This window comes from Echeneis naucrates, chromosome 12 (assembly GCF_900963305.1).
Source record: "Echeneis naucrates chromosome 12, fEcheNa1.1, whole genome shotgun sequence".
NCBI classification, from domain to species: domain Eukaryota; kingdom Metazoa; phylum Chordata; class Actinopteri; order Carangiformes; family Echeneidae; genus Echeneis; species Echeneis naucrates.
Genome location: NC_042522.1, coordinates 17,820,860 through 17,844,038, shown reverse-complemented (window position 1 = coordinate 17,844,038; position 23,179 = coordinate 17,820,860). Strand labels below are relative to the sequence as shown.

General features: G+C 42.9%; 2 protein-coding genes across 7 annotated transcripts in view; one reads left to right on the top strand and one right to left on the bottom strand.

Moving 5' to 3' along the window:
- Window positions 1-448: 448 nt before the first annotated feature.
- Window positions 449-4,025, bottom strand: ankra2 (ankyrin repeat, family A (RFXANK-like), 2). Of its 2 annotated transcripts, none has more exons than XM_029515782.1 (9): window positions 3,951-4,025; window positions 3,331-3,677; window positions 2,794-2,952; window positions 2,643-2,708; window positions 2,352-2,449; window positions 2,119-2,244; window positions 1,909-1,975; window positions 1,697-1,777; window positions 449-1,491 (listed from the first exon to the last, which is right to left on the bottom strand). In XM_029515782.1, the coding sequence occupies exons 2-9, from the start codon at window positions 3,629-3,631 to the stop codon at window positions 1,436-1,438; spliced, it is 954 nt and encodes a 317-aa protein (XP_029371642.1). In that variant the 5' UTR covers window positions 3,632-3,677; window positions 3,951-4,025; the 3' UTR covers window positions 449-1,435. The 2 variants fall into 2 exon arrangements, with proteins under 2 accessions (XP_029371642.1, XP_029371643.1); XM_029515783.1 differs by having other exon boundaries at window positions 3,810-4,009.
- Window positions 4,026-7,296: 3,271 nt separating this feature from the next.
- arhgef28a (Rho guanine nucleotide exchange factor (GEF) 28a) overlaps window positions 7,297-23,179 on the top strand; it is a 34,230-nt gene continuing 18,347 nt past the window's right edge. For 4 of the 5 annotated variants that reach the window (XM_029515426.1, XM_029515424.1, XM_029515425.1 and 1 more), the window contains exons 1-11: window positions 7,297-7,433; window positions 7,534-7,607; window positions 9,658-9,711; window positions 15,001-15,145; window positions 15,227-15,607; window positions 16,822-17,011; window positions 17,732-17,909; window positions 18,378-18,444; window positions 19,811-19,857; window positions 20,028-20,094; window positions 23,062-23,162. In XM_029515426.1, coding sequence (XP_029371286.1) covers window positions 9,679-9,711; window positions 15,001-15,145; window positions 15,227-15,607; window positions 16,822-17,011; window positions 17,732-17,909; window positions 18,378-18,444; window positions 19,811-19,857; window positions 20,028-20,094; window positions 23,062-23,162 — 1,209 coding nt within the window. In that variant the 5' untranslated portion in view covers window positions 7,297-7,433; window positions 7,534-7,607; window positions 9,658-9,678. The remainder of the gene's footprint in view (window positions 7,434-7,533; window positions 7,608-9,657; window positions 9,712-15,000; window positions 15,146-15,226; window positions 15,608-16,821; window positions 17,012-17,731; window positions 17,910-18,377; window positions 18,445-19,810; window positions 19,858-20,027; window positions 20,095-23,061; window positions 23,163-23,179) is intronic. The other variant, XM_029515423.1, reaches the window with a different exon arrangement.

The window sequence follows — 23,179 nt, the reverse complement described above, 5'->3', positions numbered from 1 at the left end:
GTTCAGTTTTTTGTTCAGGTGTGAGTTTCATAGCAGAAATATTGCAGCTCTTCATGGGTTGGTCCTCGCACTCAAAGTGTTCAGACTTGTCCTTGTTCAGGTGCTTTCATGACTTGAGTTAGCAAGCTAATCCCATTTTCCTGTCACTTTCTGATATCAAGTTCAGTGTGGTCCAAAACTTAGTGCACCTCCTTCATTAGAAAGTGTTATTTCATCATGTTTTTCTTCATGAAATCATTTGAGGGACACTTTTGAATTATATCTTAGCAGCTTCCCTTTCGTTGTACCATTTGAAGTTTTTGCAGTTGGGTATGAATGACATGGAATGAGCCAAATGTAGGGGTTATTTTGCTACATCATTTTCAGACACACTCCATTTTTCCACTGCTGTTGGAGTCATAAGGTGTGGTGCTCAAAAGTTTGTTTTGTCATCTACCCATGACCGAGTCTGCATTTTAAAAAGATCTTTTAATTAAATAATAGCTTCACTTCAATGAATACAAACAGTGGTTTTGACCATTTTGACTTGAAATCAGATAAATATCTGTACAGAATGATGGCTGATACTTGGGTCAATACACGTTATTTCCTTTTACACCTCCTGCTATGACTGGTATAAAACACAAACAGTCATACAGAGGCTGACAGCACCACAAAAACCTGAAATGAGGTGTTTTGTTATAAAATTAACACCACATCTGGAAATTAGCATCACAATAACATCACAAAACAAAAGAGTTACATCAATAAGAGGACTTTGTCACATTGTTATAGTGTCTAAACAGTTCAAATAAATAAACAGGGCATAAATGACAAGGATTTTCAGTCAGCTAATGGCTTGACAGCATCATGAAAGCATGAGCTTTGTCCCAAGTTTTCAATCCAACAAGTCATCTTCAGTAAAGATGAAATGCAATCAGAAATGAGCTCAGTCTGAGCATCGCCAAATTCAGCGACTTGCAATAATGCACAAATGCAGTTACTTTTAAAAACTGCTTATTACGGTTAATAAGTTAGTCATAAAAACACTTGCACTCATGGGAAAAAGGTGAGTAAGGACAGCATGGAACACAATATCAGATATTATGAGGAAGTTAACACGGTGCGTCAATACAATAAATGCCTGCAGTGTACTGCTCATTTGGCAGCAAACTCCAGGCAGGCTGCAGTGCATGCTGGGTTGTACTGCAGAATTCAAATTTACATCTTTTTAAAAAAAAAAAAAAGTCTGTCAGTGTATCCTGATAAAATTTGCTACTCCACATGGGATGGGAAAACATACCAAGATTAAAGGAGGGGTTGAATTCGAAGTTCACGCAGCACAAATCTTCACACCATCAGAACAGTGTTGACGCCATGCAATGCTGTTGGAACATCAAACAGGGTGTGCTACATGATTGTCCAGAGCCCAGCGATGCCTCAAGTATTTTACAGTTCATTCTCTGATTCCCATCAGCAACTTCAATAAGTGTGCCTCCATCACCTGTTGAACTAAACAGAGAAACACATTATTTTAGCCATTTGTGGATTTGTGGATTCTTATATTTTCTTTCTAAGGTGGATGTCTCTCCCTTGAATTACGACTTTTCTCTTCCATCTAAATGTGGTGAGATTTTGCTTCCAGGGATCATGGGGCAGCCTGGTTGATAAATTTAACCCTCTTCAGATCTAAAATATATAATTATTTTTGACATACCATTCCGATGGCCCATAGCCACAGCCATGTCCATTGCATTGAATCCAGAATCTGACTCTATAGTAGGATCAGCACCACTCTCTGCAAGCCATAATAACAGAAACACAATTACTGCGCATGTTAAAGGTGGATACAATATTTTCTACTGCTATAATGTGAAAGAAAAATAAATAGTGGAATATTTCTGGTGATACATGTTGATCTGTCCTCACCTAACAAGATTTCAACACAGCGGACGTGATTTCCATGGACAGCGTACAGCAGAGGGGCTCCTCCATTCTGGAACCAACACCATCATCACCACATCACAACAAGCCACACAGAGCAGGGCGTCAGTTGACAGCGACATTAAAAGTGATTTCTTCTGTATCATCAAACTCCATTTAAACAGGTTCAGTGGACATAAGGTAAAGGGCTCTTACCCAGTCATATTCATTGACATCAACGCCGCAGTCGATGAGCATCTTCACAATATCAGTGTATCCCTTACTGCATGCCAAGGACAGAGCACTCTCCCTCCCTTTGGCCAGGAGGTTGGGGTCAGCACCCTAAAGTGAGAAACAGCACACGGTTAGTAAACTTGGAGGACGTGTCCGACTGTAACAAAACTGATCTGAGATCTGAATCATAGAGGAAGCTTGTTTTTTCAACATACATTTTGGAGTAGAAACTCAACAACAGCGATTTGTCCGTGTGCAGCTGCCCACATTAGGGGAGTAAAACCTTCCTCATCTTGGAGATTAATCACGGTTTCTATTAGTACGACACACGAAACAACACAGAGATCCATCAATTCATCCATCATCTTTAACTGCCAGCAAGTTATCTGATTAGAATTATTGAATGTCAGTCCCAGCCCTACAAACTGTTCCTTTGAGTGTTGTTTCTGATTATTTTTCCTCTGCATGACAATGGGAATTGTATCCATTTGGGCATGACTGCCTACCTTGTTCAATCCTGCTGGCCAGAAATACCATTTCTCCTTGTGCTGCCAGCTGATGAATGGACAGAGCTGAAAGAGGATAAATTCAGGTTCTGATCAATATATTGGCTGCAAGTACTTCAACAAATAAAGTCACTGCAACTGCGGTACTTACAATGCACCAGAAGAGGTGTGGAAGAAACCTCATTGCCGCGGTGTTTGTTGGTGAGCGTGGTGGATTGTTTGATGGGGGAGAAATGTTTGGTGGTCGACGGGGTGTAAACGTGTCGTACCTGTATGCCCGGGGAGGGTGAGGTCTGGATATTACACTCAGCTGAAACAAATGGAAACTCGTTAATTCACATTTGCAACTCTCGCTGCCTAAACAGAACAAGAACAGTTCACTCCCCTGGCTGCCCTCTGGAAGGCACTACATCCATCAAGCCCAGGACTTGATTCCCACAGTCTTTACACCGCTGGTTGTTGAATGTTCTATGTTAAGCGGTCTTACACTAAAAGGTGAATTTTTACTTTGTCTGCTTCTGGTTCTCATTCTGTTTCTGATTTGTACAGCGCCAAATCACAACAGAGTTACTGCGAGGCACTTTACAACCAGAGCAGGTTAGGACCAAAAACTTTTAGGAATAATTAAGAGACCAAATATGAACATGTGGGATATTTAGTGGGTCACACGACAGGCAGGGCTCCTTACCTTTAAATAAAACCGAGGCCACCTCCAGATCAGAGTTCACCTGGTCCTGGATGTTCTTGCTGTCCTCCTCGTTGAGGGATTTGACAAATCTGGAGCAGACGTTCATGTCGAAGCGGTTGGGCAGGATGAACTTGATGCCCATGGCCACATTTTGGGTGCCGGTGTCGTCCGGACTCGCACCCACCGACTGCTCGGTCTTGATGGCTCCCAGGTCCGGCATCACGCAGATCCCCTCCATGTCCTCGGACCCCAGGGGACACTCTGCTGTCCCGTCCGAGGCCGACACGACGGCGTTGTCCATCGTCCCTGAGCGGTCACACCGAGATTCAACGGAGGCCGTGGCACACCTGAAAAATGGACGGCATGTTTCAAAATCAGAGACACGTCCAAAATGATAACAATAAACAAACAGCACCTTTTGTTTTTAAAACTTCTGGCTACAAATAGAAGTTATTCAGATCACCCGGTTAGATACCCACCGGTCAGTTAGCTATCCGTTAGCATGCTAGCTGATGTTATCGTAGCCTTCCGTTATTGACGTTGGGGCGTTGCTAAGGAAACGCGTCACACGTAAACATCAACAAAGGCTAATTGAAAAATAAAATTAACAAACAGCTCACTCGATAAGTCATCCTTGTTTTCCTTTTTCTTCCGATATCCTCACGCACTCATCTCTCGCCTTCCGGTGTTTTGACAGACGTGCGCATGCGCGACGGATGACAACCACAAAGGAGTACATCCACCATAAATGTCCGGCTTCCTTTAGTTCCGGAGTAATGACGTCATGCCTATATTAGATGTTTTATTTAATCATCGCTGAAAAAATACTTATTTGAAAAAAATTTTCCAACAGAGGAGCTGAGTGAAAGATAGGATACATAGTGATGGAATGAAATGGAGCATAACTTTACACACAAATAAATATAAAATGTTTTCTTTGTTTTAGCTTCTGGGTCAAAATGGAAAACAAAGACAAAGATGTGAAGCTGCAGTGGATTCAGTAGTGCTGATTCAAGAGAATTAAAAATAAAATATTCTCATAGCACCTGAACGAACGTATCCAGAAAATGTTTAAGGCACTCAAGCAGTGAAAACTCAACAAATGACAGACATGAACAGAGTAAATTTAGTGATATTGTGAAGCTGCATTTAAACATGCAGGAAAGTATGCTGCAATTTTTATCACTTTAATTCCCTAAGTTCCACAAAGCGATATATTTTTATACCCTGAAAAAAAAAAACTAACCCCGAGCTTTGTTGATCAGACTAAGATGGTGATACAGCGTTTCAACAGCAGATGGAAGAATTCACATGGTGAGTTTCAGAGTGTAAGAAAGTGCCAATAAACTGAACGCAGCAGGAATGTTGAATTTTTTATGATGTTACACATCATATTCTGCTGTCTAAATATGGGTAGGATATGAGGATTGAATGCTTATTAATTCAAGGCCAGGCTACTACGTGAGTTTACTTCAGAGTTAAACCTCACTATCCACACTGAATCATTCCCTCTATATTACAGATGCTTACCCTGGGTTTTTGTTAGTCTTTCTATATTCCTCTGTCTTTAAACATTCACCAGTTCAGCCTCAATACTGAGGTGACAATCAGAACTCATGATCTACTCCTTCTTCTTGGTTTTCCTTTTCTGCAGATACGACTTTACAGAAAAACTCAAATGCTAAAATTATTATAAAATATCACTGATTACTGCCTGCTTACTTGGGTAAAGGCACAAGTTTATTCAGCAACACACATCCCCAACGGTCTGAGTTATAATTAAAATAAAAAAATGTGATTAACATAATAGCTTACAAAAGTAAAGTTTTATATGTATCCAGCTGAATCAAAGTATTCAAGGATCTCTTGCCACAGATCAGCGCTGATCAAAGATGAGGTGTCTGCTGGGCATCACATTACCTGCACTTCAAATAATTTATTATAAAAAATAACTTATGCGTGCAATATTCACCAGGCACTTTGCCTGTTCTTTAATAAGACTGAAGACAATGAAGGTCACAGTTTCTGACACAGGCCGAGAGTCGATACTTTTCTCAGGCCTGTTTTTCAGAACGAATGACAGGAAACACTAAAAGCAATAACATTTGGCAAAACATTGGACCATTCATCAGTGGCAACACGGGTTTGTGAATCAGGTTGGCCCTGAGTTACAACACTGAGGGTGGGACAGTGAAGATGCATCTTCCTTTTCTTAATTCACAATAATGTTTTACTTTGCACAACCTGATATCTGGCTGGAAGTTTTTCTCCTGGAAGTTTGAGCTAGCACGCGCTTTCATTGGTATCTCTCATTTTTGGTTGTTGTTGTTCTTTTACAAGGGTGGTGCTTTAAAGGGTCCTGGTTTTATGACTTCTCAGCTCACTGAAGCTGGTTAGGCTGCTGCTTTGTTTGAATCCACAGGGTGCTGCTCTCACCATGTGCAGGACATCTGGACCACAGGCACTGAAAACAAGACGACAAGAAAACACACCAGATTCCTCACACCTTCTTCTGTATGGGTGAAAAATTATGATCTGTTTTGCTGAAAAACACACGTAGGCTGAAAGATGAGTGACGTTATGGAGAAACTCCATAAGACTGCAAGTGCACTCACTTTTTTTTTGCTGACGTTTATACTTTTGCCAACAGATGGCACCACAGTCTCATATGTCATAAGTTGCAGACCTGATTTAAGTTTGTGAGGTTTGTTTATTTCCCAAATGCCTATAATAATTTCATTTCACTGATTGAGCAACTGTCAAGCTCAAATTCAAAGTTTTTATCTTTCACATACACAGTCATACACAGTGAAACGTGCAATGAAATGTTCTGTGTCCCAACTCTAATTAAAAAACGATAAACACCAATTAAAAACAAAAAACAGACAGGAATGATTAGGAGCAATAAAAATAAATAAAACAGCCTACAATAAAAAGGGAATAACAAAAAATAGCAATAGGGAGGGTGAAAATGACATAATATAAAAAGAAATGGCAATGGAAACTGAATTAACTCAAATTTATGGCAGTTTCAAAAGCAGGACGGTATAACTGAAGCCTCTCACAGCTGACACCACTTAAGACATTTGATCTGTTGCTTATTATCAGTCAGTGGAATAAGTGTGGGAGCAGGAAGGGTGGGAAAGATGTCCTCTCACTTCCTGTTAATGTCACATGTCTGTGTGCAAGTCAGTGAACTGACTCAGTAATATCAGCTGTGCAGCATCCTCTAACAACATCAACAACATCTCCTGATCAGCAGCAGAAGTCCTGAGTGATGTTTGATTTAATGAATTATTTATGAGACCGAACTACTCCCCCCTCCCGACATTTATCATTATTTAAGCATCTAATGTCTTTCAGATTTATATAATATTTATGTAAAAGTGTTTTTGTGATGCTTGTTTTTACTGTTTTAGTGTAAATGTAGTTGAAAAGATAACACACACAGTGACTCACCGTGACTTCTACTGGGCTGTTTAAACTTTTCTCTCATCCAGTATAACCAAACAGGACATTCGAGGGTGGGCTGGTTGTTGAGCTGCATTGTGGGAAATGTAGTATTCAGCAGTTTTGTGACATCACCTATTCCACTGACATAAGTCAACAAGTCTGTGACCATTAGAAAAGGAAATATAATAAAGAAATAATAGACTTGTATTCGCTTCAATCCTAACAAACGAAATGAAATGTTTTTCTCATTCATCGCGTTATTCTGCTTTCAGGTGTGAAAGCACCTCTTTGCTGCAAAGATTTAGCAAGACGACTCTGTGACGTCACTCCGACCTTATCTCTGATTGGAGGGAATTGAAATTGACCTGCAACCACGGTGTTCGCCAGAGCCCCCCCTCACACCACCCCACCAGTTGTGTTCGGGGGGCAGTTTATCTTTTACAAACGGAGCATTAAACTGTAGGAGTCTTGCGGGGCAGCCTGGTGCGTGCAGGAAGAGGGAGGAGGGAGGGGGGCAGGGGAGGTGCGGGCTGTGCGGGCTGTGCGGGCTGCAGGGAGGAGGAACGAGGCTGCGACACCTGCAAACAGCCGACTCCCTGCAGGACTGAGGGGGCTCGGAGAGGGTTAGGGACACGACACAGCGTTTCCTGGTTGGTGCTGTTTGTCAGGCTGAAAGAAACGGAGCACCAGGAAAAGTTTTTTTTTTAAATTTATTAATTATTATTATTATTTTTGTTGTTTCTCTCCAAGACAGAAAGAAAGTCTCACCACGTCTGAGTTCACGGCCGATCGGAGCGAGTTTGGACAGACAGAGGCGACATCAGGTAATGACAATACGCTGATTATTAGAAAAAATCACCTTTAAGTAAAGATTGGTGAGGACGACAGTTTGTGGTGATCAGGTTTATTTACTTCATTGATTTATAGATGATTAAAAAAAAAAAAAAAACGACGGTGCGTTCACAGGTAAAGCGTAAAAAGCAAAGCGATATTTTGAATTTCTGTTTGATTCAAAACTCTCTCACAATCTGCTGAGCTCAGTTTACAACTTTACTTTTTAAAAATCTCGTTTGTTCTCTTTTCTGATTTGATAGTTGCATGCAGGAATTTCACTTCCCAGTGAAACCCAGCAGAGGTCATTTATTGTTCCTGAAGGAGACGTTTAGGTGCCGACTGTGTGTTAAACTAATGATCCAACGCCTGTTTTCCTATTTGTGTGTGAGCTCATCCAACAATCCCTTCAGTTGTTCACCAATTAGGGAACTTCTGTTATTGAAACAGTTTGGAAAAGGTGACTTTTCTACTGAATAATGACATGGAAAAAGGTTTTTACTCATGAAGGCACAGCAGCACTGTGGAGTGACTGAACTCTGTATTATCATCCGTCTTAGTCACACTGAGCAGCATATTCTCATGTGAAGCACTGACTGACATTTTACCTCCATGTGGAGGCTGCTGAAAGCAGAAAAAGGCACATTTTCACACAGCTTAATAAGTGTTTGCAGCCTGTCATGTGAGAGGAATTAAATCATTCCATCATGCATCAGCTGAATTAAAAAAAAAAAAAAAAACAAAGCAAACAATCACATCCAAGGAGAGCTGGATCAACTTGTTCACCTATGAGAATACTCACACTAGCGGTGCACGAGTCATAAAGCGTTCCCGTCATGTCATCGTACATTCTCTTTGTTACATGCACTCACTTTTCTCACGCTTCGCCGTGGAGTGCGTGGCCACCGGCCAGCTCAGGTTTCTTACTCACACTCAACATGTCAGAGGCTGAAGTCAAGCTGAGGACGATGACTGACATCAATTTCTCGCTGCAAACTAGAAAAACTGGACTCCAAACCGCAGAAGTAAGAGTCATCTTTTTGTTGACCCAATGCGGTGGAGCCTTGACAGTGTTTGTTGTACTGTATGACATTTGGATTTCTCTCCTTCCAAGTTCCAGCCTCACTGATATGAGCTGGATTAACGCAGCTCGACGCCCCGGCCTGTGGCGTTGACTTCTTCTGTATAACATTTCCTTTGGGCTCAATATCATACTGCGTAAGTGTGGTAGTGATATTATTGTCCCATAAACCCTCAGGACAGTATAACGTGACTGAACCACATGTTAAGACAATGAATCCTCTGGGCGTTGTTGTTGCTGTGTCACTTTATAGGCTTATTTTGATTACATGATTCATTATGACCTCAGATTCGACCCAGACAGCTTTAGTCAAACTTTATATTCATATTTATGTAAAGTAAAAGAAGTAAAGAAAAGTAAAGAAGAAAGCACTATAATCCTGGGATGAAAGAAAAAATGGTCGTTTAAGTGATTAGGAAGTAAATATGAACCCATTTCTCCAATTTTCTGCCTCTTATTTGATCGTGGATGCATGAAAACACATTTTCCCTCTCTCTGCTGGCTCCTCATGCAGAGTGTGTACCACGTACGTAAACAAACACATCACAAATTGTTTCGCCATGAGCCTCCAGACAAAGTACAGCCTGCAGAGCTGAGTCCTCCGTGCAGCTTTGAAGTCATGCACTATTCACGTCTGAGGGTGAAGTCGCAGAGGATCAGGTGTGTGCAGATGATGATACGGTTACGCTGTGCTCACTTGTTGTGTTCTGCCTGAACACTTTGCCAGAGCTGCTGGAGCTTCATCCACGCTGGTGGCTGATTTAAGCAAAGAGCGACATGTTTATCTCACATCCTTTCCTGGGAAATAACCCGTGTCAATAAGTGTCAACTATTTTCACATAATTATAATTTATCCCTTCAGCCTCTTACGTCTTTGGCTACAAGATCACCGTGAACCAAAAAGCAGTTTGAGCACATAAAAGTTTTTGTTCATTATAGTAACACGGCTGTTTCCTCTCCAGGCCTCGTTGGATGGGGAGAAAATGGAGGTGAACAGAAGAGAGGTGCCTCTGTATGTAAGTGCTGACAAATTCTGTGATTCTCTGACGTGCTGGGTTCTGTTGGGCTACTTTCAGGAGCGGTCGGGACGAGTAGTTGAACTCTGAATGCTCCTCTGGATTAGTCTGCCACATTTAGACCCGGCCCTGTTTTTGTTCTCACCAGAATTAGAGCGCTCTCGTCTTTCCCTCCAGTCGCCCCTTTTCCTCTCCCTCGGCCCTGAGTCTCTGTGGGTGACTGGTGAGCCTTGTGTCGCAGGTGAAACCGAAGCTGGGAGGGGGGAGTAGTTCGGTCTCTGGGGAGGCCGGGCCTTATATGGCCTGTTGGCCCCCCCCTGAAAGCTCGGTCCCTGGAGTGAACAGAAAAGAATATGCCCGTTTGTGTCTCGGCTTTTTAAAGCGTATACACACCTAATTGTATGAATTGAATAAACACACACTTTTCCTTTTGGATGGCGCGTTCGAGTGCAGGTGTGTTTGAGTGATTGTTTTAAAGTTGTTTCACATAGTGGGACTTTTGTTTCATGCTGCTACCTCCATCTGTCTTCTTTCTTCCCTTCAATCCTCCATATCCCCCATCTCTCTCTCTCTCTCCCCCCCTCCCTCCCTCTCTGTTTTACTCTCTCGCCCCTATTCTCCTGTCTGTGTGGAAGCCTGGGTGGGCCAGTCACTGAAGCGTTGCCAGATTTCTGGTAAGCAGAGTGTCTGCATGTTTTGCTGTGTCACCAGTTTCAGGCAGCGGGTGGGAGGCTCACTCTGAAACCTTTGCGCCTACTGGCTCACGGAGAGCCGCTCTGAAACCCCCTCGCATGTGGATCATTATGTGCTCCACCACTTACACATACGCCTCTCCATTAAGAGGAAGTGGCGTCTCCACCCCTCTAAGGTCACACAGCTCGACGGGAGCAACTCTCACTGCTGAATGAGGTCCAGATTTCAATGCGGGGCCTTGTGCAGGCAAGCCACGGCACACTGCTGTGATATAAAGGCTGTTATTGTAACACGCCCAGTAAAGTTTTATGGTGCACCTCCACACATGCAACAGTGTGCCAGACCCGGAGCAGATACAGTTAGGCCAGATCAATTGCTAAATGGCTGCATTGACTTGCAGGCAGAAAGTGTGGGAGTTCCTGTGTTGTAAGGCGGTATTTTTTTTTATGTAGGTCGGGTGCAGGACTTCATGTTAAAGTGGTTTTGTTGTCCAGGTGTGTGTGTGTGTGTGTGTGTCTTAAAGTCTTCCCCTGCCAAGACTGTGCTGATGATTTAGCTGTTCCCTGACTTTTCTTTGAGCACCACCCTCAGGCTGACATTTCAGTTTTTATTTCATGAAATATGTCAACAACCACTGGATAGGTTGATGAGACAGATTTTCAGTTTATTCATTTCTTACAATTTTCTCCATCAGCAAACTTTCCCTCTTGCACCTCCACCAGGTCAAAGTTTACACCCCTCCCAACTGACGTGTGCACATGAAATTTAGTGCACGTTGCTTTTGTCCCTAGATGAGATATCCTGATGACTTATGTGCTCCTTGTGACTTTCATCATCCACCATGTTCACTTTCTTACTGATGGGAAATGAAAATGAGGATGGCACAACATTCAATTCGGTCCCCTGCTGGAACTGAAGCGTGAATTATCTGGAACAGTATGTGCCTCAGCCGCGCAGCTGGGAGGACGCACAACGTTGTGATTCAGAGTTTAATATCCTGACAACCGCATGTCGTACGAATCAACTGCAGTGACTCTGATGACCTCAATAATGTTAACATTGCCATCAAACAGCAAATGGCATCAAAACTATATTATATTTGCATTTAGTGCTAACGAACAGACTTTGCTCCTGATACGCTCTCACTGAGAGCACGTTGTTGGCATTTCACAAGTTTAGTCTCACGGTTGGAAACATTGCTGTTTTGACTCTTTACGGCAGCTGTTATCTCAGTGCAGCACAATTTCATGTTCACTAATGGAAGGAGATTAGCAGGATCCTTGCTGTAGCATGTTTGTTCAGGTCCAGCTATCCCATTCTCGTCGAGCAAGGAGGCATCTCTGCGGTTTATGATTTGCTTTTTCCACCGTTAAGTGCAGTGCAGAACCAACAGATAACCTCATCCTGCCAGTTATTTACTGATCAGCAAGTCAAACATAATAAGAAGGAAATAATCTTTCTAACTGAAACAAATGAAATGCTCTTGTCTCGATTATGCAGGTCGGACATATCAAGATTAATCTTATCCGTATTTTTACACCCCTTTGCACAAAATCAAGAGATTTCTTGGTATTATTGTGTAACATCGAGTCTGTACTTGGAGCCCACTGTCTTTGAAGTGAGATATTTGTGACAGCGTGGATTTTACAGACAGCCTTTTCTGACATGTGGACTAATTATTAGTATCTCATTTGCACAGCAGATTAAATCAGAGGTATGTGTTTCAGCTGAGTATGAGAACAGGCCTGTTGTAACCCTTAAGACTCTCACTTCACTTCGCTCTGATGTGAATGTGCAGATGTGTCGCTGTGGTATTGTGCCACTTTTAGATAATGTCATACTGGTTTGAATGTTTGTGAAATGGGCTGAGCTGAGCGGACGTCAGTAGAAAGGTCCAAGCATGTGCTTTTTCCTCATCCCTCTCTGATCAAAGCAGAATTCACCGTGTTGTGACTGTAATAGGACTTTTTTGGTTTTTGTATTCTCGGCCTGGCTTCATTGTTCTCCAAACCATCTGAAGTGTGATTTCTGTCGGTTTCTGCTCCGTATCATATTTTTAACATTCATATTAGAAAAGGCTCGCTGACGTCAGGCTGTCTTTTCACTGTCATCCGAGCTGTTTTTGTTGTTGTAGTGGCAGCTATCTTGCTCCCCTGACGTCACCTATGTCCTGCACTCAGGAGATCACGGCACAGAGCAGTAGGAGCTGATGGCTGCTGGTTTCTTGGTGACCACAGACTGCAGATCTGGTGTTGTTTTGTTTTTTTTTTTTTGTTTTTTTTGTATTCCCCATTGATCCGATGAAAACACGCGGAGGTTGCAAAGTCTTTTCATTGGATCTGGGTTTTTGTGAAAACCGGTGTAAAACAGATACCTTCTACTTCTTCTGTCTGTTTACTGTAGTCCTACAGATGTATCAGACTCCTGATCCATATGTGACGCATGTCCTCATGTTTACGTTCCATAATTAACACATCGTGCTTGGCCTGAAAACTGCCCATATGGGAGGCAAGGTGTTGAATATTTCATTGTTACTGGATCAGGCTGTGTCATGATAAGGCGCAGCAGGAAAGGCTGTAGATCACATCAGTCTGACATCTCAGCACCGCCGATCCTTCCTCCTTTCTCTTCCCTAAGGCCCAGGACATACAGTTAGGATCGGACAAAATCATCTCTTATCAAATTTTGCTGGTTTAAAGCAATAAAACCTGAGGCTGTTGGACACGATTGGGGCACTTAAGGAGGAACTGCGGCCTCACTGGAGCAGTGAAAACAGACGAAGTGTGTTCACGTATATTCCTCCTGTCTTTCATTGACATTTAGATATAATAGCTGCGGGACAGCGAAGGAAGAAATTCTGTCACTTATAAAATTATGAGGAGTGATGTCCCGTGTTTACCTGGCCTTGTAAGAAATCAGGCTGGCTGTGCAAACCACAGACCGACATCTTATCTTCATGTTATGTGGAAAAACAATCAGCGATAGCATTAACAGTGGTAAGTGTGCACTAAGTGGCACTTAGCGCAGCCTGAGTCAGATCTCTATTATCAGTCCAACGCAACGGCTTTCTAACACACATAAAGTCAAACCTACCTCTGAACCAACCGATCTGGACTGGCCTCAAGAGTTGTTTAAAGCTTTAGAGACAATGTGAACCAAAACAGGAGACTGATATCAGTTTGAATATTCATTCAAAGTTGTCGTCTTAGAATTTGTGTTATCATAAGCCGGTTAGCTGCGATCGCACAATAAATCCTTACCACGTCACAGCCACAACCAATCTAGCACTAAAGAGAAAATATGAGACATCCTTAAAATTACCAGTGAATCAACCTTGGCTACTTTCCTGTTTACAACTTAACATCCAGTACAGCCTGAGTGAGCCGCTAGCGTGAATATAGACTCTAAATCCTGCTTCAGTATTAATAAGGTCTTTTTTTTTTTAAGCCATTCAAAGCTGAAACTGTAGCTGTCAGTTGTGTTCACGAGGATTAAGTCCCTCCAGTGCAGCCCTGCTAAATGTTACAGGAGTTAACAGAGATTCATGGAGAAGTCACAAATGTTAAGATGATACGGGTCCTAAAAATACGCTTCAACATGATGAATCCGTTTGCCTATACTCTTAACAATAAGGATAAATTAAGGATGACCCATAAATCACAAGATAAAACCCCAAAGGAGCACGAGAAAACAAAAGATAAGATATTGCACAAGCGTGGAACTTGAAGTATGTGAGCCCTCTTGAACTTGAACGATACTCTGCACTAACTCTCTTGTAAAGGTCAGCGCTCCAGGAAAACAATACAGAGGAGGTAAACAAAACCCTGTGGGTTCTATTATTTGGTCAATCTATTTTAACAGTGAGGACAAAAGAAACATCAACTTTTTCCTTTTTTTTTTTCGTCAGTGAATACAAGTAACAAGAGTCGCTCTTTCAGTGCGTTGCATTGGTTACTGGAAAAATAAAAGGTTTGGGTGTGTTAACATGAGCTTCTGCACAATCAAGTTGTTCTGCTTCTCATGAGTTTCATTTGTTTTTTATCATCATAAAAAAAAAAAAAAAAAAATCCAACCAGGCTTATGTGTTTTGTAGAGTTTACAACACATGTAATGATCGAAATGCATCCCAGATTGAAAATAAAGCTGAAGCCGTCGACTAAATGGTGCAATCATGATGAGTGAAACACAAACTCAAACCCTCATAAACAAAATGAGCAACACAACAATGTTAAATGTTACACACAAATAGACGGGTAGTCACGGGGGTCTTTGAGGTAAGAACCAACTGAGTTTGTTTGAGGTGAAGAGAAAAAGGAGGTCAATGACATAACAGAAATAATGAATCTCATCATGAAATAGACGCTCGGCAGGGTGCAGCTCTCCACCATTGTGAGAAAATAGCTGGTGTCTTTCTTCCCCCCCCCCCCGCTGCTCCATTTTGCTTCCTTCCATCCGACACAAAGAGTCCCGAGAATTTAGTCATACTGACTGAAGTATATTTAAGCCGTCAGCCGGCTGATTAAAAAAGATTCCCTGGAAAAGAAAATGCAGAAAATGAGCTTCAGCTTTCTTGTAAATGAATTTCTCTCACCTCAGGGACAAGTGGAGGCCAAATTAAAGTTACAAGGCAGCGCTCCTGAAGACGCAGAGTTTTATGTTGTCGTACGAGGTTCCAGACTTACGCATGTGACCACAGCCAAAAGAGGAGATGATGGATTTACCCTGTGCTTCACAGTTCCTGGTAGGTCTTTGTGTCAGTGTAGGACAACCCAGGTATTTACTGCCTTTAACCATCTATTATGATCCTCTCTGTCTCCCGTAGGGCACGACCTCGTGGAAGTTGTTTATGTCACGTCTTACTTTTATGCAGAGGACCACGTCAAGACATGGGAGGGTGAAGCATCTCTGGAGTACCTCAGGGACGTTGCCCAGGAAGCAGCGGAGTGTCTGAGGGCACACAGGGACCGGCTCGGCCCCGGGAGTTACCTAGAAGTCCTGAAGAGGTTTCCCGCGTGGGCGGAGGCAGCTGATGAGGAGCTCCCTGGTGGAGCCTGCTCAGACCGAGATGAGGAAGATGTGCCGCATGGAGAAATTAGAAGCGACAAAGATGCTCTCAGGCGGCTGGATGAAAAGATCACACAGGCCGTGGCCAACATGGATTATCTTCAGCAGTGGAAAAACACTGACAGTCAGCCAGGGGAAGGTAATGAAATAAGAAGTGAGAGTGTTGGTTTGTAAATGCCGACCGTCCAAAGCCTTTGTGTGCTTATAAATCATCTACAGTTCTCAGAAGAATCAAGGCTGCAGATCCACATCAGGGACTCCTCTCCGCTCTGCCCCAAAGGTTGATATTGTACGTTCTGCTGTTGACAAGGGTTCAGACCCGACATGACCTAACTCCTCCATCACATGATGTGCAGGACCAGCCAGCCAGGCTGAGGCCGGTGTGCTCCAAAGACGGACCAATTACTGCCATTATTCCTCTTCAGTTGGATTACAGTTGTCTCGCAGACACAATTGTGTCTGTTAAATCAACTCCCACAATCCTCCTCTTCACCGCGCTCCTTAGTCCAGTCTGAGGCGTTTGTCATTCATGATGTTTCAAAGCATCATTCTCAAATGTGGCACATTATTAGTGTGCATTGAACCTAGGTGTGTTTGAAATGAGACCCAAAGAGGTTCAAGATGTCACATGTCCACACTCAGTCCAGAGACAACATGGCCCGCTCAGTCCTCTGCAGTGTCTGCATGGCAGTGTGCAAATGTCCATGCAAATCATGGTGTAAATGCAAAGTGTCAAAGTAGTCCTTCAGTGCAATGCTTGTTTACTGGCCTATACAACAAAGGCATGCTTGTTTGCTGAATGTTGCATCAAAGCCAGGTTCAGCTTTCGCTCATCTCACTCACTCCAAACTGGGTCACAATTAGCGGCACCGTTTTGGTTCATCTCGGGGCAGCAGCAGCCGATTACAGCGAGTAGAGGAAATAGGAATTGAACTTTTCTGCACATTGTTTCTGAGTTTAATTATTTTCAACAGCCCTTTATACTGCGCTTCAAGTCATGCGTGACTATCTAAGTAGTAATTAACCACCATCAACATGTCAATCACTTATACCACAATGACGAACCGTGCAGCAAATGTTGCACGGCCGGTGTGGGCTGAGCCAAGCATCCAGTTTTTCCAGGTAGTAATGTACTTGACAAGCTGTGCGACCTGTGTAACGCGGAGCCGTATTTCATCTGCATGACGTGCTGCTGTCATACATTCCACACATAGACGAGAATCGAGCTCGCAGCCAAGGTTCAATAATATTCAGTATGTTCTTTTTGCCGAACTGGTTGCGTGTTTTTAAACTGCTTTGCTTAAAGTGATACTGAGTTTGGGCCATTTCATCGTAACCTGTCTCTCCCTCCAGCTGCTGACCTTCGGCCCAGAGAGCCCCTCCTTCACCTGGCGGTGCGTTTGGGTTTGATCCACCTCTCCCGTTTCTTAATTCGCGAGCTGCGAGGTCAAAGGGCGCTGACCTTGTCCAGTCAGGAGGGAGACAAGCCCGTCCAGCTGGCTCAGAGGGACGGCCAGCATGCCATGTTCAGGGTGCTGGCAGCGTAAGGCGATGATGTCATAATATCTCTTACCTGAAAAAGAAATGTTTTAATATTGAGATTGTATGAAACAGCAGGTTCACTTTCAGTTTCTCAGTCCAACAACTGCAATTGTTTTTAAAGAGAACGCCGTTACATTACGAGTGAAGCTTGTGCTGATTACTTTTGTATTAGATTGAAAAGCCGATGCTGCTGCGAACAACTCATGATCTGTGACCGTGTTAGTCATGACATGGAGATTGTTATCAGCTCACGCCTCCACACCAGGCCACGCCTGCAACATCAAACATAAACCTCCTCCTCACGAGCTGAACAGGGCCACGTTTCAGTGAATTTGCTATTGACCGTATATAAAAACGGGAAAACAATAGTTAAAATGCACTAAGCCAGCAAAGAACACCACTGAACTCGCACCTTAAAGCGTCTGTGCTTGACTGACAAGCACTGACATCTACTAGCAGTGAACGGAATTGCAATGTTTATAGATTGCACAGTAGATTTGCCTAAGATGCGATAAGAGGTCATATTTACTTGACCTTTCCACTGACAGTGATAGAGCTGTACAGATAAAGCCTGAGAGCTTGTCAGTGGCAGCATATAAATGATTTAGCAAAGAGAACATGTGATGACTGATGTAGAATTAACAGGGGAGGCCCCTTCCTGCTCTCCCAACACTGATGTCTGGTCTATCAGAGAAAGGATTGGGTTCTTTCTCCCCCTCAGTCCCCCAGGTCCTGGCCCGGCTGTGTGTAGAGTTTGGTCCGACAGCTCGGGCACGCTGAGGTTTTGTCCCGGGACAAACGCTCTGACTTTGACTGTGCGACAGGATCCCGCCGTCTCCCCTCAGGACACCATCAAGGACCTTCGAGACAGACTGGGGGACCAAAGAATCCTTAAAGCGGTAAGAGGGCTACCACCCGTTGCTGCCTCTCGTATGGAGGCGACTAATACAGATTCCAATGCATCTCTGCACACGATGAAACGCACCGTAAATGTCGAGATAAGTCCATTTACACAAGTTTTCTTTGGACCTGTGTAAACAGCTAAACTTTGACTCTCACACCCTGTAACGTACAGTCTGACATTTTGATAAGAGCTGAGTAAGTAACAGTAAAAAACACACTGCGTCTATTGAGTCTTGTAAATCAAAGGGCAAGATCTAATACTGTGCAAAGGACAGGCAGGTAAAGTTGTAAAAATATTAGTATTTGAGCTCCTGTTGATGAGAGCTCATTTCAGTTCTTGGATTCTTTCATTATAATGTAAAAAACAAAAAAAGGTTCCATCCTTTATTTGCTCTTTGCTTTGCTTTCTTTCATGTACAGTTTTTTGCCTAACTATGTTTCCGTGATGTCTGCTTTGATTGCAGATCAATATGCTCAGCGCTGATAAGGAGGCCAACAAAAAAAGCAAAGAGGAAGTCTCTCATGAAGAAGGTAAGATGAATTAAATGTAATAAAAATTGTCCAGTTTATAGTGATAGTTTATTATTTTCAGATTTTGGTTTGCTCCCCTTTTCACCATAATCGCTGCACGAGAAGGTACGATAGGAAAGACAACAACAGCAATCCTACGTCCAGGGAAGAAACTAAATCCAGTCAATACAGATAGCTGACACCGGACTCTGCAGGTGTATGTACATACGCAGTCTGTTGTTATCACGTGTCCAGTTTACCCACGATGCACCTACACCAGACACACGCCTTACCTTTGTGTGCCGCATGTCACCTGTCAGCTCTGTAACGTGAGCCGAGGAAAAGAAATGCACACAAAGCTGTACACATCTATAGTAACAGTTATTATAAGTGTGGTTGATAGATTCACATACAAATGTCATTAATCTCTATTTTGTTTTTCAGTCACACATGCATCAGCTGGAGCTGGACTGACTTTTTAAAAATATATATTTTAGAGACTGCGATTATTTGATGCATCAAAACTAATAATCAACAGATAACCCGATAATAAAAATAATTATTAGCTGCAGCCTCGAGTGTTGCCATTATACTGGTCTCTGCTTGTACCAACAGCTCATGTATTTACTGTCTGTCTGTGTGTGTGTGTGTGTGGTGGTATGTGAGCGTGGAGAGCAGTGGAAAACGAACCACTAGAGATTGACTTGAGCAAACATTTGTACGGTCAGACATCCATCAGCCTAAAGAGACTAAGAAAACACTCCCAACAGACGCCATAAAAGGCGCACACTTCTCTACACATGTTTGTTCCTCCGCTAAGATGAAAGACAAAACTCAACTTAACTGAGGGGGGGGGGGGTAGCTTTTTGTTTTTCTTTGTTCCTTTTTATTTTTTATTTTTTCCTGGTGCGACATGCTCAGGCTGGCATGAAGTTACACACAAAGGAAAAGATCCCTTCAGATTTTCATTGCCTCCACTAATGCTTTAATTTTTCTGTGTTGTGCGCACACACACACGCACTTAACCTGTGGCTGCTGTTTTTGGTAACCATAGAGATGACAGATCGCAGTATCGACTTATAAAGAGGAGCAGGAAGCGTACCTCAGTATTGACCTTAACCCTGTCCGGACTTCAGCAGCCGTCCATTAATCCTCTCGAAATAACAGCCACACAGCGGGGAGGATGTGCTCTTCCTCTGGACCTGCTGCTTTGGATGAGCAAAACATCTCATTGGCCAGTTTTTTTTTTCCTTTCTTTTTTCCATTCCTGGATAGTAGAATCACATCCAGAGGAGCTGATGATGTGCCATCCACACCGAGGAGGAGGAGTAGGAGGAGTTAGTGTGTAATGCAACAACTTCGAGTTAAATATTTTTGTTTTGCACAGGCATCAGCAAGGAACTCCGAGTGGAAGAGCAAGTGCTGGTGGACAACGTGAGTATCTTTGGAAATATACGGGCTGGTGTGTGAAATAAGAGCGCACGGTACTCTGCAAATGATTATAGATTTGCCTCTTAAAGTTCGTCGCATGCTGTGTTGTTGAATTTTCCAAAGAGCCATGTGTCCTTTGTGTTTTTTTTTTTTTTTTTTCTGGTTTACTAAAGGTTTTTGAAGAACAGCTTGTCCTGTCTTTGGATGACGATGACGAAGAGTACCCATCTGAATTACCTGGTAATTCTTTTCCCTTCTCTCACGTCTATCACTACATCAAACATCAATGTTAGCTCGACATTTCCCTTGACTAACAATGCCAGTACGAAAAATGCTATTTCTGTTTCATTTCCATTCCAATATTTTGGCAATAATACCCAGGCTCTTTGGCTTAAATGCTGAATGAGTAATCCATAAAAAACACAGCAACATATTTGTGGCTGTACTGAACAGCAGGCTGTGGGAACAATGCATAATAAGCTGGTGGAGAAGCCCTGACTGGAATCCTTTTGTGTTGTGGTGCTGGCACAATATCCAGAGCTCTGTTTTGAATCAGATCATAGGAAATCAATGCACTTACTGCTTCGCTGACACACACAGGGATGAACTTTTCTGTGGGGTCAAGGAGCAGTTTGCTTTGATTAAAAGGATGCATTATCCTACAGGAGTCAGTCTTTAGACGGGGGGCACGTTTTCCTGCTCGGCCGCCCCAGTGACTCGGTCTGAGAGCCCAGGAATCTGCCCCGTCACTGGGACAAAGACAGGAATGGGGTCAGGCTCGTCCCACTCCAGCTCTGTCCGAGCAGGGAGATGCCCCGCTCTCAGCCTGTTGCCCCTACCATCCCTGATCCTCACCCTCCGCACTCGAAGCGAGAAGGGGGGAATGTTAACAAGCTCAAATGTCAAAGGTTTACAAAAGTTGACATTTTAGGTGAACTGCACAAATTAACCTTGATTTCTCTTAAAACACACACACACACGGGCGCGCACAAAGGCTGAGCCAGCGCAAACACTCACCGGCTCGTGAAAGCCGCGAGGAGGATGCTCAAAATGTTTCAGGTGTTGCCACGGTTACTGCGAATGCTAATTTCCTCCGTGTTGTTGTGGAAGAATAAAGAGTTTGCCATAAACTCCGTGGTGCTGCTGAAAGGAGCCTGTAAAATCTGACCATAAAAAATGGAGCGTGTGTGCGGGTGCCTGAGTGAAGCACCGATGAGCGACGTCAGGGAACTGTTCCCAGCGTTTCCAGCTTAAGCACACTGCCGCCTTCTTCTGCGTCAAAGTCATCAAGCTAGCAGCGGAGCTGAATGTTTTTGTTGTGATGACGGCGCCTCCAGACTGCTGCAGTGCAAAGTTGTCATCCAGAGTTATTGCTTTTTCCAAATCTGTCAAAACGATCTTTAAGGTTTCTCTTGTTTCACTGACATAACTCAGCTGCGTCAGTTATTGTTGGACTTAGTCAGCTGGACAATTAGTCTACCAGCTGAGGGCTGGTGCTGCTTCAATCTGTCACCGTCCCTCAAATTAAATAGAGCGGAGATTTTTGTGTCTGCTTGTAGAAATGCACTCACACAGTTCGATTTGAGCAAATGAAATGAACTCAGACCGGCAGACGGAGACGAATGCAGTGAGTGCATTTAAGAAGTTTGCCTTTTCACCATATGTTTGAGCTCCATGCCAACGCTCTTTGCCGTGTGAGAGCAGCAGGGAGGAAATGCCTCTGTGATGCCCAGGATTTCCTTTACATTAGTGCAGGCTCGGCTGATCCAGACATCAAAGTCTGGGTGGAAAGTGCATCGAGTGCAGTGAAAATGGCATCTCATCAAGAGGTCATTTTCCCAATTGTTACGGCAGAAATACCCTCCAACACTTTTGTGGACGTGGAGTCGTGACAACATTGGTGTAAAGTCCATACCTACCTTTCCTTAACTGTCGCCAGCCAGCCTGTAACTGAGGCACCTTTGAGGTGATTTGCTTTATAATGCATGTGTTTCTACTTTATCACATGAAAAAAATCAACAAAGTTTTGTCTGTCAGAAAAGTCATTTTTAATACACTTTCATATTAACCACGGTGACATATTGAAATTTCTTGTCTTCTCTGATCAAAATCCAAATGTGATTCACTTCACCAGCATGTGTGATGAATGAATCAAAGGAAATCAGAGTAAATCTTGGACTTTTTTCTTTTTGCTGAAAACAGCTATAAGATGATCAGAATGATGTTTCTGCTGATTGATTAAAACATCAGTGGAAATAATGATAATAATTCAGCTAGTGAAAGAATCTCCCCGCTCAACAAATCATATCCTCCAGAAGTTGTCATTTGGTACAAACCCAAACAGAAATGTCACTAAAAGATATAAAACTTCAGGGAAAGTAAAATGCAGAACAGTCATTCCATCTGAAACGTATCATGCAGCCTTAATATAAATACAAACTGTCTCATCTTAAAAAGTAACTAAGCTAATAGTCCTCTGAGGTCAAACGTGAAGGAAGGAAGGAACAGGAAGCAGAACTCAGTCGCGGCAGTTTCGCAGACGTCTTGAGATTCGTGAAGTTAAGGCACAGATTAAAACGACACGGCCAAAAATAAAGATGATCTGTAAGTGATAATGTACATTAAAGAAACATCACACATGAAAGGCCACGTGATAGACAGCCTGAGGGTAAAGATGATAAATGGAGGATTTTATGAAAACAAACCTTTAAAGGTCAAACAAGGGAGTTGGTATGCACTCATCTCATCTCATCATACTTTCCTTTCTTCGCTCTCAGCTTTGACATTTAGGCAGCGAAAGATCAATGAATCATACGAAAATATGATCCCAAACTACCAGACTAAACCATAACAGAAGGCTCATCAGGGCTGAAAATAATATTTTTCTTTAATGTGTGTTTTTTTTTTTTTTTTGTCTGGTGTCAGACAGTGAAATCTGTTGTTGGGTAAAACTATTTGGTTCTTTATTACTCTGAAAGCTGCTCTCTTCATTCATGCAGACATTCAGGCATCTGGCTGCTACTGGGATGAATTTTAGAGCTCAAAAGTGTCTTTTCTCCGACCTCAGTCGCACTAAATCATCTTTATGATGAGCACAAAATTCTGGTATAGACATCTGCTAAAAGAACAGAGCGGCTGATATTAACTGAGGAAAAGAGAAGTACTGTTTTTATTGTACTGATGTTTTCTAATGTATGTTCATCACAGTCAATGGGCATCCCATGAAGTCCAGTGGAGCCAGGAGACATTTTACCCAGCATGCACCAGACCCCCTGCTCTTCATGATCAGCTGTGACGATCAGACGAAGGTCGGGCATCATCCGCC

Excerpts from the sequence above, each read along its gene's own strand:
- ankra2 (XM_029515782.1), bottom strand. The coding sequence starts at position 3,631 with ATGGACAACGCCGTCGTGTCGGCCTCGGACGGGACAGCAGAGTGTCCC. Across the intron at positions 2,245-2,351 it reads TTGAGTTTCTACTCCAAAAT|GGTGCTGACCCCAACCTCCT; the intron begins GTATGTTGAAAA and ends TTCTCACTTTAG. Across the intron at positions 1,492-1,696 it reads GGCTATGGGCCATCGGAATG|TTCAACAGGTGATGGAGGCA; the intron begins GTATGTCAAAAA and ends TTCTCTGTTTAG.